This window comes from Leptopilina heterotoma, unplaced genomic scaffold (genome assembly GCF_015476425.1).
Source record: "Leptopilina heterotoma isolate Lh14 unplaced genomic scaffold, ASM1547642v1 Lhet_42, whole genome shotgun sequence".
NCBI classification, from domain to species: domain Eukaryota; kingdom Metazoa; phylum Arthropoda; class Insecta; order Hymenoptera; family Figitidae; genus Leptopilina; species Leptopilina heterotoma.
In genome coordinates this window covers 107162-125562 of record NW_025111078.1, presented here as the reverse complement: position 1 = coordinate 125562, position 18401 = coordinate 107162, and the positions used below count along the sequence as shown (strand labels likewise).

At 24.2% G+C, this 18401-nt stretch overlaps 1 protein-coding gene and 1 long non-coding RNA gene across 2 annotated transcripts in view; one reads left to right on the top strand and one right to left on the bottom strand.

Moving 5' to 3' along the window:
* The window catches only part of LOC122506510, a 128867-nt gene that overhangs the window by 29995 nt on the left and 80471 nt on the right, over positions 1 to 18401 (top strand). The window contains exon 3 of the long non-coding RNA XR_006302008.1: positions 16894 to 16981. This is a non-coding gene — a long non-coding RNA (uncharacterized LOC122506510). The remainder of the gene's footprint in view (positions 1 to 16893; positions 16982 to 18401) is intronic.
* LOC122506501 (rotatin) lies at positions 449 to 15275 on the bottom strand. Its single transcript, XM_043618727.1, has 29 exons — positions 15140 to 15275; positions 14784 to 14968; positions 14342 to 14512; positions 13921 to 14042; positions 13198 to 13456; positions 12767 to 12925; positions 12426 to 12530; positions 11463 to 11984; positions 10988 to 11208; positions 10595 to 10832; positions 10169 to 10378; positions 9400 to 9606; positions 8848 to 9021; positions 8601 to 8736; positions 8243 to 8467; positions 7735 to 7996; positions 7399 to 7574; positions 7013 to 7255; positions 6702 to 6925; positions 6064 to 6357; positions 5584 to 5821; positions 5087 to 5255; positions 4529 to 4725; positions 3582 to 4291; positions 3166 to 3370; positions 2473 to 2684; positions 1950 to 2090; positions 1538 to 1667; positions 449 to 1198 (listed from the first exon to the last, which is right to left on the bottom strand). The coding sequence occupies exons 1-29, from the start codon at positions 15183 to 15185 to the stop codon at positions 924 to 926; spliced, it is 6456 nt and encodes a 2151-aa protein (XP_043474662.1). The 5' UTR covers positions 15186 to 15275; the 3' UTR covers positions 449 to 923.

Below are 18401 nucleotides of genomic sequence, written 5' to 3'. Positions count from 1 at the left end.
TTTTGAAATTTATAAAGCATTTTATCAAATTTTTTTTAAATAATTGAATTCTGGAGAAAAATTTTATTATTTATGAAAATAATTGATTTCTTGCGAAGAATTTTATTCAAATTTTTTCAAATAATTGAATTCCCATGAAAAATGTATTATTTGTGAAAATAATTGAATTTTTAAGAAGAATTGTATTGGAAATTTTATTAACTAAATCTTGTAAAGAATTTTGTCAACAATTTTTTTTTAATAATAGAATTTTTAAAACAATTTTATTTAAATTTTTCGAAATAATTGAATTTCTCAGAATTATTTTTTTTCAATTCAAAAATAATTGAAATATTAATTTCTAAGTAATAATTTTATGATAGTTCTTGAAGAATTATTTAAAAATAAATTATTGTCGAAATAGAAAAAATTGAAGGTTTCCTATTAGAATTCTTGACAATTAATCGCAGTTTGCTGAATTTTCGCATTTTATTATTTTAAATATTAAAAAAATGTTTTGTATTAAAATACAAGCGTTAATTAATTATAAAATAGTTTAAAAAATAATCAGTCGCTCTTTTAAAATTCGTTACTATCTAAAATTTAACATCCATCATCAAAATATAATTTCACATTTTCACGTTCGTTTAAAAAAATCATTTGACATTTTCTTTTGCACTCACAACTATCGTAAAGTCAATTAATAGATAGAAAAAGTACAATCGCACCCTTTTTCTTAATATTTTCTCATTTTCATTTCGTTTCACAATAATTAAGGCATCGTAGAATAATTTAAACTTGAACCTGAGTACAGAAATGTATTTACAGAAAAAGAAATTTTTAATACATAAGTATTGAAAATTTTTTTAAAATCTTTAAAAAATTTTAATACATATGTATTGGAAATTTTTTTTTGATTCGTTTCTCTGTGGGCAAAAAATGTATTAGCTGGGATCGTTTTTATTTTCGCCGGGACTTAAAATCTGTATTATGTACTGTAGCATTTTTATTAAATCTTTCTCTTGATTTTCTTCAGGCACTGTTATCAGTGTTAATTTGCCGAGTACTTCCTGAATACTCTGAGCGAATCCCGTACTTCGAGCTATCAATTTTCCCTTTTGATTGTTACTAATTAGGGACCATAGCATTGAGCCAACGACTCCAATTTCGGCAGTTGAGCCAGTTTTGAATGTTGTGTGAAGGAGATTTATAAAGTCGACTGTAAAATAAGAATTATCTTAATATTAATATTCATAATTAATTATTGATTACAATTAATTAATTTAAATGATTTTTTCGTAATTAATATTTTAAGTATTTTTTATTATTACGATTAATATTCTTGATCGAATATTTTTACTGTTTTCTATTTCTCTAATTTACTTTTTGAGTTAAAAACATTTTTCCTTGCAACTTTTTGCTTTAATAATTTTCTTCTGTTTTATTCTTTTTTTATATTTGATTTTTTATTCATTTATTTTATTTCTCATTTGTATTTTATTTTTTATTTATTTATTTTACTTGTTTATTCTTTATTTTATTTTTTTTTTTTTAATACCTGATGTTAAAAGTCGTGGTCGATTCGTTACATTAAACGCCACATTTCTGAGGGTTGACAATGATAAAATCCGTGTCGAGGGAGTGGAACATCGTGCCAATTGTATAAGAACATCCAAACCATCAACAGCCTGAAAATAAATTTTTTAAAGTAAATTATTCACATTTTTGAAAATAGAAATAAAGTAAGAAAAAAATATAAATTCTAAAAAAGGGAAATAAGAAAATTAAATAAATTCTAAAAAGTAAAATAAGAAAAATAAAGAAATTTTAAAAAGTAAAATACGAAAAATAAATAAATCCTAAAAAATAACAAGAAAATAAATTTGAAAAAATTTTTTTTAAAAATAAAGTAAAAGAAATGAGGAATTAATTTTAGAAAAAAAGAAGAGAAAAAAGTAGAAAATTCTCACTTTCGAAACACTCAATTGTCCTTCCTCGTAATATGTAAAGTCAATAAGAAATTCAAGACAGTAGATTTCAACTAAAGGCCACGGTTTCACTCTTTTTGTACTCGCCGGATGAATTTTCATGAAAAATTGCAAAAGGTTGCTCTGAAAAATAAAATCGTGGGAATTAATCACTTAAAATTTATTTGTACAAAAAATCGTCACAAAGGTTAAAAATATAAAAATTAATATTTAGAAAATTTTTAAATTCTTTTAATTTTTAATTTTAATTGTAATTATATATTTTTTTAAAATTTTATTTAAATTTAATCTTATTTGATTCAATTATTTAAATTCATTTAATTTTCATTAATTTAATTATTTCAATTAATTTATTTCTAGTAAATTTAATTATTTCAATTAATTTTTTTCGAAAAAATTTAATTATTTCAGATAATTTATTTCCAATTAATTTAATTATTTCAATTAATTGAATTAGATTTTCATTTAATTTTAAAATAAAATTAAAATAGAAGCAATCCATTACCTTTGAAATCGCAACTCGACACTCGTGATTGTGAACCGAATTTCTCAGCGCATGAAAAGCAAAATGCAATTTTTCGTTCTCAAACAATTGACCTGCCTTTTCAATTTCCTTGCAAACCAAATGAATGATAACATGAATCAAAGCAACGGTATTTGGCGTTTTTCGAAGTCCCGTTCCCGGTAATGTCGTCGTCAATGGCAAAGATTGAGCGGCTAAAAAATATTATTTTAAAAAAAACATATAAAACATATTTTTTAGAAAAAAAAATTATTATAAAGAGGGATTTATTTAAAAACGACTTAAAAAATCGATTTTTTTTTAAAGCCACTCCTATTAAATACAAAATTTTCTCAAGAGAAAACAAAATTGTTTCTTATTATTTAAAGTAATTGAGAAAATTATTAAACAAAAAATTGACAATTCAAAAAATATTGAAAAAAGATTGAAAAAAATTGAAAAAGATTGAAAAAGATTGAAAGAAATTGAAAAAATCGGAAAATTATTTAAGCTGAAATGAAATAATGATTAAGAAGAAAATACGAATAAAAATGGACAATTAAAAAAAAAGATTGAAAAGAGATTGAAATAATTTTAAAATAATTGAAAGAAATTGAAAAAATCCGAAAATTATTTAAGCTGAAATAAAATAATGATTAAGAAGAAAATACGAGTAAAAATCGTTGAAAAATTCACCTTCAGGGCAATCGGTAGTAAAAGTAGCAATCAGTTTCAAGCCTGATATTAAAACGCTTTTGTGTAGAGCAATCCAGGCCCATAATTTATGTAAAACGTCAGCTAAACCAGCTTTCGCGAATATTTCCTTAACCTGAATGCTCTTGTACATGAAATTCATTAATAATACAAAAATAGCATTCACTTCATGTAAAAGAGGATGAACCTGGTGAAAAAAAGAAAATTTTTAGACAAAATTAGAAATTGCAAGGCAAACTAGGTGCAAACTAGGTGCTGAAATTCCGTAAAGGTCGGTAAATTTGCTTAAAGTTCGTAAAAGTCAGTTTTTTTTTAAAAAAGGTCCGTAAAGTTCGTAATTTGATTGAAAAAGAACGAAAAGTTCGTAAATTAATTTCTAAATTAAAAAAAAATTCTACCTTCTTTTCACGATCAGTCTGACTTCTGTACAATTCAAACGGTTGAAGATTAAGTTTCACGTACAATTCCTTAAGCATCATGAGGGAAGTTTCGAGTAAATTTTCCTCAATTGCGACATTTTTTGCCTCATCCGAAACGCAGAGTAAATTCGTCAGTGCTCCAACAATGAGATCCTTGTCCCTTGATTGTTTATCGGCCTTCTTTGTTTTTGCATAGCTGTGCGCAATAAATAAATGTAAAAGTATTTTACATATTTCAGAACCAATTGTCATAGTTTTATTATTGCCGATTGGAATTTTTTCCTCTTCATTCGATTTTCTACCGTGTAAATTTGAATTTCTTATCGAAAGTTTATTGACATTGGATAAAACTTGTTGCATTGTGTAATTATCATTGTTTTTAATTGCCAATGACGTGTTACTTGTGTCAAGTACATCCTTCAATGAGAAACTCCCCTTTTTAATGTCTTTCTGTAATTCTTGCGACAATAAAAATGCGAGACATCCAATTGCACTCATTTGCAATTCTGACGCTGAATTTTTCATTGCCTCGTAAATTGAATTGATAATTATTTCCGGATTATATAATTCTAATGCCGTTTGTATTGTTTCGAGATGTTGATTTTCGGTGAGGGAGAGAACGGCGAGGAAATTGTAGACTTCTATCCAAAATCGATTTCGTAGATAAATTAATCTTGGACTTACTGTGTCTGGAAAGAAATTTTTCTTTATTTTACTAACTTAATAAATTATTAAAAAGTATTTAATTTTAAAGTAAAAATTATATTTTTTATAAAATAAATAAATTATTGTCTTAGTAAATTAAATCTTAAAAAATTGTTATCTTAATAAATTATATCGCATTAAATAAATATCTTAATAAATTCTAATTTAATAGTAAAATAATTAAATAAAATTAATTTAATATTTTAAATAAATATACGTACAATAAAGTTTCTTGTCGAGAAATGAGAGGAGCAAATAAATCGAATCTGGTGAATATGAAACAACCGATGCAAATTCATTGCTGTGAGTGATGCAATTCGTCAAAACTGTACAAAGACTCGTGTACATTTCCAAAATATCGCAATAATTTTCCAAACTTTTTTTACATTCGATATTTTGCGGAATTTCCTTAAAGCAACTGAAAGAAAAAAAAATTAATAACTTTGTAAATAATTATAAAATTTCTTTTGAATTTTCAAAATTAATATACATTGAAATGCATTGAATTCTTACGGAGAATTTTATTAAAAAATTTGAAAATAATTTTTCTCTGTATTTCAAATATTTTCAAAATCTACAAATTTAAAAAAATTCTAGAAAATCTCTTCGTTAAATTTTATTAAAATTGTATTGAAATTATTTATATATTAATTATTCATTAATATTATTATTATGAAATTAGCAATAATAATATTATTTAGAAAAAAAACCGAAAATAGAATTTTAATTAACTGCCAATTTCATATTTTAAATTAAAATAATTTGACCTTTTTTTTTACCTGAATAAATACTTGTCCATTGAATGTTCGTAAATTTGTTGTATTACTTCATGTTCTCCAACAATTATTAAACTATTTAATAAATTGCAAAGAGAAGAAATTAGAGACGGTGTTGCCACAAAGTGAGGATAATTCTCTTCTTCCATTATTTCCGAGTCTTTCAAAGAAACTGTTAATATAATTAATTTTATTGAATTATTTTATTAATATTATTAATTATTATTATTAATTCTATTTTATTAGCTATTATTTAATTTAATTCTCATCTTCTTAATTCTTCTTATCTTCTTCTATTATTATAATTTTTTTTATTCAATTATTTATTTTAATAGCATTTAATTTATTTTAATGGCATTTATTTAAATTTCCAATATTTAATAGAATTTAACTAATAATTGAAAAATTTATTTTGTTTTATTATTTATTTTGTTTGTAAAAAATTTATATTTGAATTTTTTTTATCCAAGGAATTAAAATTATATTTTCCAAATACTCACGAATTTGTAGATCTTCTGGACAATTATAGAGATAGGAAATGGCTCTCGGTACCAATGAAATACTCGAAGTTTCGGCCGATTGAGTTTTTGAAATTTCATTTTCATTTTCTTCAAAATTTAACGATTCAGGATCTAAAGAAGAGCGAACGTAGCAATTTGAGCAGAGAGCACTTATTTCATAGTAAAAATTACTTTGCTCAATGTAAATAATTATCGCGTTTGGTTTTAAAGAATCCACCTGAAATGGGGAAAAAAAATTAATACTTTTTATTATTAAAATCATAAGTTTCATAATATTATTGAAAAAAAGCATTAAAAACCCGTGAATTTTTAATAAATAAATAATAGGAAAAAATAATAAAAGTATAAATAGTAATAATAATAATGAAAATAATAATATAAAAAATTGACGCATAAATTAACATATTTATTATTCTGTTAATTTGAAGGTTTCGATTTTCAAATTACGAATTTACTCACATATTGATAAGCGGAGGTATTGCAATTTTTAATCAAATTACTCAATGCAATGCACGCTTCCTCTTTAACGATGCAGCATTCTTTTTGATTTGTTATGCAATAAATGAGAGAATGACATAATTCACTTGGAGCAAGAACAACGGCATTTAAAAGTTGCGAAGCTGTATGCATTCCACTAATTAAACCAGCGAGTAATTGAAATGCTGACGCGCGCACTAATGGATCTCTATTTTTCCACAACATTGGCAACCAACTCAATGATCTTCCCTCCTCATACCAAAAAGTCGTCCAAGACTGAAAAAAAGAACAACCAAAATTTAAATTGCAGATTATAAAAATTACAAAACGAAAACATTGTAATTTCCAAATAAAATTATTGTTTCCAAATAAAATTGTAATTTTTAAATCAAATTATAATTTCCAAATAAAATTATAGTTTCCAAATAAAATTATAATTTCCAAATAAAATTATAGTTTCCAAAATTATAATTTCCAAAATTATAATTGCCAAGTAAAATTATAATTTCCAAAATTATAACTGACAAAATTATAATTTCCAAATAAAATTATAATTTCCAAAATTATAATTGACAAAATTTCAATTGCCAAATAAAAATTAATATTTTGTAAAGACTCACACTTTTCGTCAAATTAATTTGCATCTGATGCAGTAAATGATTGAGGCAAATTATCGAATTTCTGGTAATCGAGAGTCCCATAAAACTGACAGTCCCCGCACCATGGAATGAAATGATAAGTTCAATTAGTGCATTTCCGAGATTTATGAGAACTTTCTTATGACCGTGCCACTGGCATTTGCCAATTAAATACGTTAAACAAGTCAAAAGCCAATCGAGATAAGCTGCAAAGAAAAAAGAGAAAAAATAAATATAATTTTCATTTGAAAACTAAAGAACGAAATTTTTGGCTTCCTCCTGCAAAAATTTACCCAAATTGTAAAAATGCTGTTGATCGCCAAAACACAAATTAGAAACGACAAGTTCAATGAAATTAATCCACGAGTCCTGTGATTCATCCTCCTCAATTGCATATTCCTCGCTCGCCGAACACGATCTCGCTAATCGTAAAACAGATTGATGAACATCTTGATTGGCAGTGTCTAAACTCCTCAATAAATCAGACAATGATTTTGTCATATTCTTCATTATTTTACATAACCATCCAGTTTTTCCTGTAGAAGAATTTTCTTATTTAAATATTTTTTCTCTCAGAGAAAAAAAAACGTAAATTAATCTCTTTGAAATTGAGAGAAATATTTTTCAATTAAAATACTGCTTTTATAAATATGTAGATTTTTAAAAATTAAAAAGATACCATTTTTAATTTGATTAACGTAGACGTAGAGGAAATTTAAAACATTCACAAATAGTTCGCAATCCTCACGACTCGATGGGTGGGAAAGTAGAAAACGTTCGAACGACTGTCCCCAGGATAATTCGCTGATGTCTTCTAAATTTTCGTAAGTCATCATGTGATACAATCTCATGTACCTGGAAACGAAAATTTCAAGCGAGATTAGTAAAATAATTCAAAGGAAAATATTAAAAATTAAAAATTAAATTTAAATTAAATTTAAATTGAATTTAAATTAAATTTAAATTGAATTTAAATTAAAATTTGTTTTTTTTGGTAAATAATTAAAATTATTACATTGTTAAATAATCGAGTGCAGAGGAAACTCCGTCGTGAGTTGTGGAATTTTGAATATTACGCAATTGTTGTTGAGATTGAAAAAATGCGCAACTAAATTGCAATGATGTGAATTCAAATTCGCGAATCATTAATTTTTCCGCAATATCGCGATCGTTCACGTCCTCCCATGATTTCCATAAGATTTTCCTCCCTCCATTATATTCCCAGGCCCAGAATATTCGCACGAAACTGATCGCCAAATTATTGCTGCCATGAAGAACTGAAAATTAATTTTCAAAGTTGAATCATTCTTATTTTGAGAAGTAATAATTAACTAATAAAAAATAGTCACGTTAATTTTTAAATAAATAGAAAATAATAAATAATTACAAATAATAAATAAATAACAAATAAAAAGTCGAGAATAACAAATTGTAAATAATAAAAAAGAAGAAATAAATATTAGAAAATAACAAAAAATAATTTTAATCATTTTGAGGAGAGAAGATAAATTTTTTTTCCATACCAGCGACATCAGATCTTCGATGAACACTCGACTTCCAATGATTTTTACACAAAAATGGAAGTTTCATTTGCTTTGCTATTAAATGAGGCAGAGAAATATTCAGTGGATTATTTTTATCGATGTACTTTTCGCCCAATCTTATAATAAATTCATTGTAGATGAGAAGACACAAAAGTTGAGATGCGTCAATTTTCACTGATTCGTTATTGGGAAAGAGAAATAAACCTGAAAAATAAAATACTTTTGGATTAATTTCAACACAAAGGAAATAAAAACAAAAATCGAAGAATAGAGAGAAAAAAAGAGAAGAAAAAAATCTTATTTTCTTTTTTTTTTTTGGCAAATACTTTATACTCACTTCGAAGGATATTGAAATACAAATCAATTCTAGTCGATAATTCACGACGAATTGAAGATTCAGAGGCGCAAATTAATCGTAAAATTGTCAGAATTGGTATCACAGAATCTGGATAATTGTAATAATCCTTTTCGACCTGAGAAAAAAAAAGTTTTTAAATTTTATTTAATAATTTCTCAAAAGGAAAGAAAGAAAGATTATTGAAAGAAATTTAAGGACTGTGAAAGAATTATGTTTTTTCAATTACCAAAGCACTTGAAAATATCTCCAATATTATTTGTAGACCATTCTCGGCGACGAAAAGTTTGTGTAAAGAAACATCGGTCATCATAACACTGACTTGAATTAAAGCCGATTTTCTTATTTTTGGCTCAACATTTGAAGTTTTTAGCATTTCAAGAACAGAAAATAAACTGCTTCTCTGGAATAATTAGAAAGAAAATTCAAATTAAATCAAAATTTCTCAATTTAGAATAAAAATAAAAAATTTTAGAAATAAGAAATTAATTATTAAATAGAAAAATTAGAAACAAAAATAGAAAATTTAGAAAAAGAATGGAGAATATTTTTAGAAAATTAAAAAAAAGAAAATTGAGAATACTTTCAGAATATTTAAAATAATAGGAAATATTATTAGAAATTTAAAATAGGAAATATTTTTGGAAATTAAAAATAATGGTAAATAGTTTTAGAAATTTGAAAATAATAGAAAATATTTTTAGAAATAAATAAAAATAGAAAATATTAGCAAAATTTTAAAAATAAAGGGAGAAAAGGAAAGAAAGTGGGTATTAATTACTTGATAACTGCCATCGGGTCGTTTGAAGGGAACAATCCGTTCGAAAATACAAAGAGAATTCAATGGCAATCCATGCAAAGATGATAATTTCGGTAATTTTTGCATGGAACCATTTTCTTTACCAAGCAACCAAATTAATCGACAAACTGCCTCCTCCCTTACTTCTGGATCAGAAGCAAAAAGAAGTCTCAAATTTCCCTTTAAAACCTGAAAAAAATCCAGTAAATTAAAAAAAATCTCATCTTTAGATTAATTTTTTTGAAATCGAATTGAAAAAAGTGTTTAAAATGAAAAAAGAAAGTATTTAACAAAAAAGAATTCAATAATTACTTAATTTACTAATTAAAATTATTGTTTTCAAAAACTTTAATAAAATTCTTCGCAAGAATTCAATTATTTTCAAGACAATTTGAATAAAAATTTCTCAAAAAAATTTAATACTTTTTAAATATTTGATTAACTACTTCGCAAAAATTCACGAATTTAAAAAAAATATAATTAAATTCTTTATGAGAATTGAAATATTTTCCTTATAATTCTTATTAAATTCCTCGAAAAATTTCAATTATTTTTGAAACTTTTCAAATAAATTCCTATCATAATTTTAATTATTTTCAAAATTTATCAAATTTTTTTCAGGAATTTAATTATTTTAAAGAATTTTAATAAAATTCTTTTTAAATTCAATTTTTTTTTTGGAAAATTTTAATTAAATTCTTTATGAGAATTGAAATTTTATTTTGGATTGAAAATTTTAAAAGATTTTTACCTCAATATAAGGAAGTTGAATATCATTGGAAACATCGGGATCGAGCATTTTTAAAACACATTGTCCGAGCGAGGAATCAGTGTTTGAGAAACATTGCAAAAGAGGCAGAACAGGAAGGATGGATTCTAAAATTTTCATCCAACCTGTCTCACCAATTTGTATTTTTCCCTTTAAAATGTACAGCAACATTTCCTCTGCCATGTTTCTGATCTAAAAGAATAATTCCTCAGTTAATTTTATTTAAATAACTGCACAAATTTTGCATAAAAAGTTTTAAACAAAATCTAATTAATTAATCATATTTTTTTCAAATAATTAATTATTATAATTATAATTATTACTAATTACTAATGAATTCACAATTGTTTCGTGAAAAATTCTGGGAAAATTCATATAATTATAAAAAATTATAATTTTTGAAAATACCTTTTTATTTTCGTGCGTTACACCGTGACAAATTATTTCTGTCACGATTGTTGGTTCGAATAAAAACCCCAAAATCTCCCAAGATCGTTTGTCTCTTGTGAATTCTACGCCTAAAATTGAGACAACAGTCGAGTGGCATTCTTCGTACATGGCGCATTGAATTTCCAAATCTCCGTAAGCAAATAAGCCAGCCGTTAATTTTGTCACAATTTTCCGCTCCTCCGAATCGAGTTTATATCTAAAAAAAATTTACAATAATTTGTAGTTGCAATTAAAAATCATTAATTAAATTAAATTTTTGCAATTATTGTAGACAATTTTTCATTTTTATTTTATTTAAAAAAGAAAAATAGAGTAATAAATTTAATAAATTTGGAGGCAAAAATCACTTACTCTTTTATTCGTTGTAGAAAGGAAACAATGACTTTAATGAGTCTCAAATTCTTGTGATAGGAAAGACTCAATTTTGAGGCGTATATCATTTTTAGAGTTTCTGCATTTCTCTCATCGGGAGAATTTTTTAACAACAACAATGCGGCCTTCATTGACTTGATAATTTGTCGAGTTTCGTCCAATAATTTAACGCACTCCACTTCTTCATTGCCACAAAATTGCTGAAAAATCGAAAAAGAAACATTATTTACTAATAATTAGGAATAATTAATTATCCTGTTTATTTACAATTTTCTTAATTGAAAAATAAATTTCTTTAGTAAAATTGAAATATAAAAATATAAAATAAAATATAAAAGAAAATATAAAACATTGAGTTTTATATTTAAAACTAAGACGACTGAAAGATAAATTCAAATATTTATTAAATTTTAATATTATTTTCTTATTTATTAAATTAATATTATTTTCTTACCCTCGCGTAATCTTGCAACAAAACATGCAACGAAGGATACATCAAATAAATAGACGCGTCCATGCAGGCGACGCAAATTGTTAATTTCAATTCTTTTGGTAAAATAACGTCGGCCAATTCAAGTGGAACGATATTACTCAATAGTTTCGTGACAATTGTGATTAAATGTAAATAAGTGATACGACAGTGATCAACGCTGCTGTAATTGCCAAAATAATCGACAACCTCACTCAATAATTTCAACATTTCCTTGAGTTCTTCCTGTAATTTCAAAGCAACACCATCGTTGCATAGCCAAATATTTGGCATTACGCTCAACGTCAATAGTTGAACTAATTCATAGCTTAAATCAGTTATTTGTTTATTAATTTTTAATGGTCGTTTTGGATCGTCCGGTAGACTCAATAGTGAAATTACTCTCATAAACGATTCCACGCAATATGTCGGGATTAACATTTGTTGTAGTTGCAAAACTGAATCGTCAACATTTCCAATTACACTCTGACTTCTGTCGCTCGTTCCCTGAAACAATATTGGAGAAAATATTTTACTATTTTTATTATTTTTTAAGTCGAAAGTATAAATTACTTCCGACTTCTGTCACTCGTTCCCTGAAATAATTGGAAAATATTTTACTATTTAAAAAGAACGTCGACTGACTTCTGTCACTCGTTCGCTAAAAAATTTGGAAATATTTTACAATTTAAAAGAACAAAAATAAAAAAACAAAATTACTTCTAATTTTTGTAAAATTTCTGATTTTCTTTGTAAAAAAAATATTCAAAATAAAAGAATGTTATAAATATTAAAAATATTAAAAAGTAAAAAATAAAAAAATGTTAAAAATATTAAAAATAGAAAATGTTAAGAATAAAAAAATTTAGAAAAATAAAAAATAAAGTAAAGTTGAAAATACAAAAATTGTAGTAAAATTTTGGTAAATTTAGAGAATTAAAAACTCACGGCTGATTGATAAACTTGATAATTGGCTTCCAATAAACCTCCATCCGGACTGTCTCTGTCCTCGGAGGAAGCGTAATTATTACTCTCTAAGTTTCTCGATAATTCCTATATTGAAAGTAAATTATTATTATTATTTTCATTATAGAATTACAATTATTATCCATTAAATTTCTACAAAGTAATTTATTATTATAATTGCAGATAAATTATTAAAATATTGTTTCTAGAATTTTTAATCAAACTTCATCTCTAAATTGATTATTTTTAATAAATAATTTTCCGAAAATCAGTTATTAATTAATATTAATTAGTAAATGGAAACTAAGAAATTGAAAATTTACCTTTTGCTTTCTATTTGCAACGCAGGGATCGCAGTAATAATAAATTCTAAATCTAAGGGATCTCGTTAATTTATGCAAGGCCTTTAAAACCACCAGTATCACGTCTTTTAAATTAGCATTAGTGTCGATATCGCTCGAGTTGAGCAAAGCATGCAGCACCTGAAATTAAATAAAAATAATTAGATTTATTTAACTAAGAAAATACAAAGTGATAGAAACATTTTTCTATTTTATAATTAATTTCACTGTCAAACGAAAATTAAATAATTAAAATATTTACTATTCGTTCTAATTAATTATAAATAATTATTATTCATTTTACAATATTTGCTTTTTGTAATTATTTTGGAATCAAAAAGCAACGTAAAAAAAAGACCTACAGTTGTAGATTTTTTTATTAAAAGAATAATTTTTTCTTGACGATAATTTACCAAAACTATTGACGGTCTTTGAAGAAAAACTTCGGCGGGAAAATCTTGTAGCATAACGTTTGTGATAAATTGACAAGTGTGTAAAATAAGATTTGTCTCGAGAGTGTTTGCGAGTGTGTCCTCAACAGCGGACAAAACTCCTTTGTCCGAAGGAACCAACGGTTGCCAGGGCATCACCAACCACTTTATACCGCCTTCAATTTTTTTCGAAACAATCGTTCCACTTCCGCATTGTAGAGTCAAATCAAATGGCACTGAACTGATTTTGAAATGAAAAAAAATTAATTATTAAATTAAAATTCACAAACAAATATTTCATATTAATAGCAAAAAAAGTATCAAAAAAACTTTCTTATTTTCAAATTATTATTTTATTATTTTATTATTATTATTTTATTTTCAATATTAATTTACATTTTGGAATAATTTCAGATGAAATTTTTTTTAAAAATTGAATTATTAAAGAATTAAACTAAATTAATTATAATTATTTATTGTTCTCGAAAAATTAAATAAAATTCTTCGTGGGAATTCAATTTTTTTTTAATATTATTTTAATTAAATTTCTCAAAAGAATTTAATTATTTTGAAAAATTTGATTAAATTCTTTGCAAAAATTCAAATGATTTTGAACGAATTTAATTAAATTCTTTACGAGAATTGAAATATTTTTAATACAATTTTAATTAAATTACTAAAAGAAATAATTTTCGTTTCTCGTACTTATCTAACGTCGAGGGGAGAATAGAATTAAATTGCTCTTGCATTTTTGGTCCATCGTTTCGATACTGATAATCGTTGCTATCTATACATTCATTTCGATAAATATTTACTCCATTTGGTGCCTTTGAAAAAAAAAGTTTATTATTAACTATAATTCAAAAAATCAAAGGAAGAGAATTTAATTTAATTAAAAAATTTCACTTGAAATATGGGAGTAAAATATTTTTCTTAAATTAAATTCTTTCGTGTTTATTTAATCGAGAATTATTTAAGAATCTGTAATATTGTGCTTTTAAATTTTTTACAATTTTAACAGATAATTAAAAGAATATTTCACTCTTTATTAATTTTTATTTGGAGTTTAAAATCAAAAATTTCTTTCTTTATTAATTTTTTTTGGAGTTTAAAATAAAAAAAATACCTTTGTAACATTAAGAGTTGAATCCAATGTATCTTCCTTTAAATTCACCACTGTTTCTTCGATTTCATTTAATTTCTCCTGCCATTTGCCACCAATTTTCTTTCTCAGTGTTTGAAGTTCATTTTGAAATCGTAATTTTCCGAAAGCGTTTAAATAACTCGAACCGCTTGTCTAACGAAATATTAAAAAAAAACCGTATAAAACATTTTTTTGTTTAGAAAATAACCTGTAGTTTATTTTACAAAAAATAATATAAAAATAGAAATTTTAAAACAATTTTCTGTTTAGAAAACGGATAGTTTATTTTACAAAAAATAATCAAAATATAGAAATTTATAAAACATTTTTTTGTTTAGAAAAAAGTTTATTTATACTATAATTTTTGGACTGTAATAATTTAATTTCTTTTATTAATTAAATAAAAATTTAATTTCATACGAACCTTTATTAATTTAAGCAATAAATCGAGTACTTTCTCCGGACAGGGAACAATTTCAAATGAAAACCAATTAATAAGTTTAACGAGCAATTCCTTTTTGACAGCATCGCAATCACAACCAAAACCGAGATTAAATTTGGAAATAATATTATCCAAAGCTCTCAGTCTTATTTCCTCTATTGTATGATCTTTAAAAGAAAGTTTTCTTTAATTAAACTTTTAATCTTATATTGTAAATTATAATTTTTCGAGAAAAAAGAAAATATAGAATCAAAATATTCAATTAAGGTTATGTTTTGAAAAAGAAGTGTGAATTTACATTTAGAATAAAAATTGAGAGAAATGAGAAAATTACGTACTTAATTTTTTAACGTGAACAACTGTTATTGTATTATAATTAGTCATTTTGTAAATTATCTTCTGATCCTGATTGTAAACATGTCAAATTATTTTTGAGGTTATGTTATAACTGATGTTGACGACCCGCCAAAACAAACAAGAGACATTTTTTGGATTTACTTATCGCTAGTTGTTGTTTTTGGAAATTGACACTATTCCATGGCGTTGAGATCGTTTCGGCGTTGTTTGAAAATGTGAACTGGTGGGGGACTTCCGTTTGGGGTGAAAATTAGTTTTCAAATTTGCCACCATAACGAAGCGCTAGGTTCGATATATCGATTTAGTTCCGCGCTCATCGCCGCTCGTGACGCGCGAATATCGCCATTAGTCGAGTTTCCTCTCTATGTGATGGTCGATTGTTACAGTTCATTACAGTCATTACAGTTTGTTGCAGTTTGTTAAAGAAACGTTTTGAAATTTTAAGTGTTTAGCGTTTTTTCAGAAGAAAAAGAAGTGATTAAAGAATAATTTTCCGAAAGTAGTTGTTTAATGAAAAAGATTTAACGAATCGAGTGTATTTTTTGGCAATCGACATTATGATTAGAGTTATTTTTCTCAGAGAGTATTTTCTGCATAGGAAAAGGTTCTGCAATTCAGTGCTTTTGTTTTAGGTAAGTTTATCCATGTTTTGTTAACAATGAAATTGTTTTTTGTTCTTTTTTGGCGACCAACTGAATACCAGCGAATCCAGCGATGAAAGAATTCAGTTAGTTTTTTTTCTTGTTTTACGTTTTGCTGATGCAAACTTCGTGATTTCTTTTGAAAGTTTGCGTATTTAGTGTATTGGTTATATTAATCGGACATTTTTTGTCAAATATAGAACGTTTTGATAACATTTATAATATATTTTGTATATTTCGCTAAAATTCGGAATTTTTACCACTCGACATAACCTCAAAATTTTTTTTACAATTTTCGCATACGAATTTTGAGTTTTTGACTCGCGATATTCAATAGAATTTTTCACTAAAATTAATAATTATTCGAAATGTCAATAAAAGTAATAATATTCGTTTTTCAATTGCATCTCTGAATAAAACCTGAAAGACAAATTTATCAAAAATATTTTGCATATTTTTCGACAGGTTTAAAACTTTCGTATGACAATAGATGTTTTATTTAATTTTGCTCATAATAATCATTAAATTTATTTAATTATTTTTTTTCTATTTATCATTTATTTATTATTGTTTAATTATTCAATTAAAACGCATTTAATTATTGATATTAAATTAAATAATTATTTTCGTGTTTAAAAGGCGAAGAATTAAAAAGGAATTTCCTAGATTTCTTTTTTTAAAATTCTTTAAAAATTAAAAGAAATTACGTAAATGTTTTTGCTGACAAATAAAAATAATACCTAATTAACAAAATTTTTGAATCAATTGTAAAAGTAATTAATAAAAATCAAAAGCGTATGGATTATTAATTCTGTAAATTAAAATAAAAAATTCATTGACTATCGAAAAAACTTAAATATTTTTGTAGAATGAGAGGAAATAATTTTCCTGGCAAGAAATAAATTTTTGATTTAACATTGAATGAATAATTTTGATTCTATATTTTGACAAACTTGAAAACAAAGTTTTTCAATAAAAAATTTTTCAAAAAAAAATTTATATAAAATAATATACAATGGATTTTTATTTATGATTTTCATTCAATTTAGAAAAATTTTTTTGTTTAATTTTTTATGTTGTTTTTTTCTTTTCAGGTGTCTAAGTGTGAAGCAAGAAATCATTCAAAGGAATAAGAAAGACCATATCAAGGAAATTCAAAGTAATAGGAAGGAAATTAAGAAGGTAAATTATTATTCAATTCATGAAACATACAAAAGGTGAATAATTATAAAAAAATATTAATAATTATTATTGTAGTAATTGTTACAATTATAATAATATAATATTATCGCTAATTTAGCTTTTTCATTAAATAATCTATTATTCTATTTACAAACTTTATTTATTGTTATTAATATATTTTAATTACAAATATCATTAGTAATTATAAATAGTTAGTATTATTAGTAAATAATACAAATTATGATAATATTATCGAAAGTAAAAATATAAGAACGAGAGATTTTGACAATAAGTTCCCAGCTCTGCTCGTGAAACAACCAGATATCCGCCATCTTTTTCGAGAAATTTCTCATCATTTTTATCCTGGCGCAAATTTCATTTTATGGCACTAGATAAAAAGCGAATTTTTAATTTTAAAAACAATTCAATTCTTTTCAAAAATAAAGATTTTACACAGGAATTCAATTATTTAAAAAAAATTAAAAGAATTCTTCGTCAGATTTCAATTATTTTCAATTTTTTAATGAAATTTCTCGATGGAATTTAATTTCTTTTTCAAAAAGATTTTAAAAATTCTGTAAAATTCAATTATTTAAAAAAATTTGAATAAAATTCTTCCCAAGAAATCAATTATTTTCATAAATAATAAAATTTTTCTCGAGAATTCAATTATTTAAAAAAATTGTGATGAAATGCTTTATAAATTTCAAAAATTATAATAAAATTGATCATAGAATACAATTATTTTCGAAAAATATAACATTCTTCGTTGAAATTTAATTAATGTCAAAATTGTTTCTAAAAATTTTCGAAACAATTTAATTATTTTCGTAAAAAATAAAATTCTTCGAAGCAATTCAATTATTTAAGAAATTTTAATAAAATTTTTCCTAAGAATTCAATTATTTTTAAAAATAAACATATTTTACACAGGAATTCAATTATTTAAAAAAAAATTTAATAAAATTCTTCGTCAGATTTCAATTATTTTTAATTTTTCAATGAAATTTCTGAATGGAATTTATTTATTTTTTTTTAAAAGTTTTTAAAAAATTCTGAGAATTTTAATTATTATTTTAAAAAAATTTGAATAAAATTCTTCACAAGAAATTAATTATTTTCATAAATAATAATATTTCTCTCTCGGATTCCATTATTTTCACAAATAAAATTCTTCACAGGAATTCAATTCTTTAAAAAAATTTTTAATAAAATTCGTTGCAAAAATTCAATATTATTTTCATAAATAACAAAAGCTTACAGCAGAATTTCAATTATTTTTTATACAATTTTAAATAAAATGATAGAAAATTGCATTTATTCTTAAATTTTTCTTAAATTCGACGAAAGAATTCAATTATGTATTTTTAAAAATTTTTTCATAAAAATTCAATTTTAAGAAATATTCAATTATTTAATA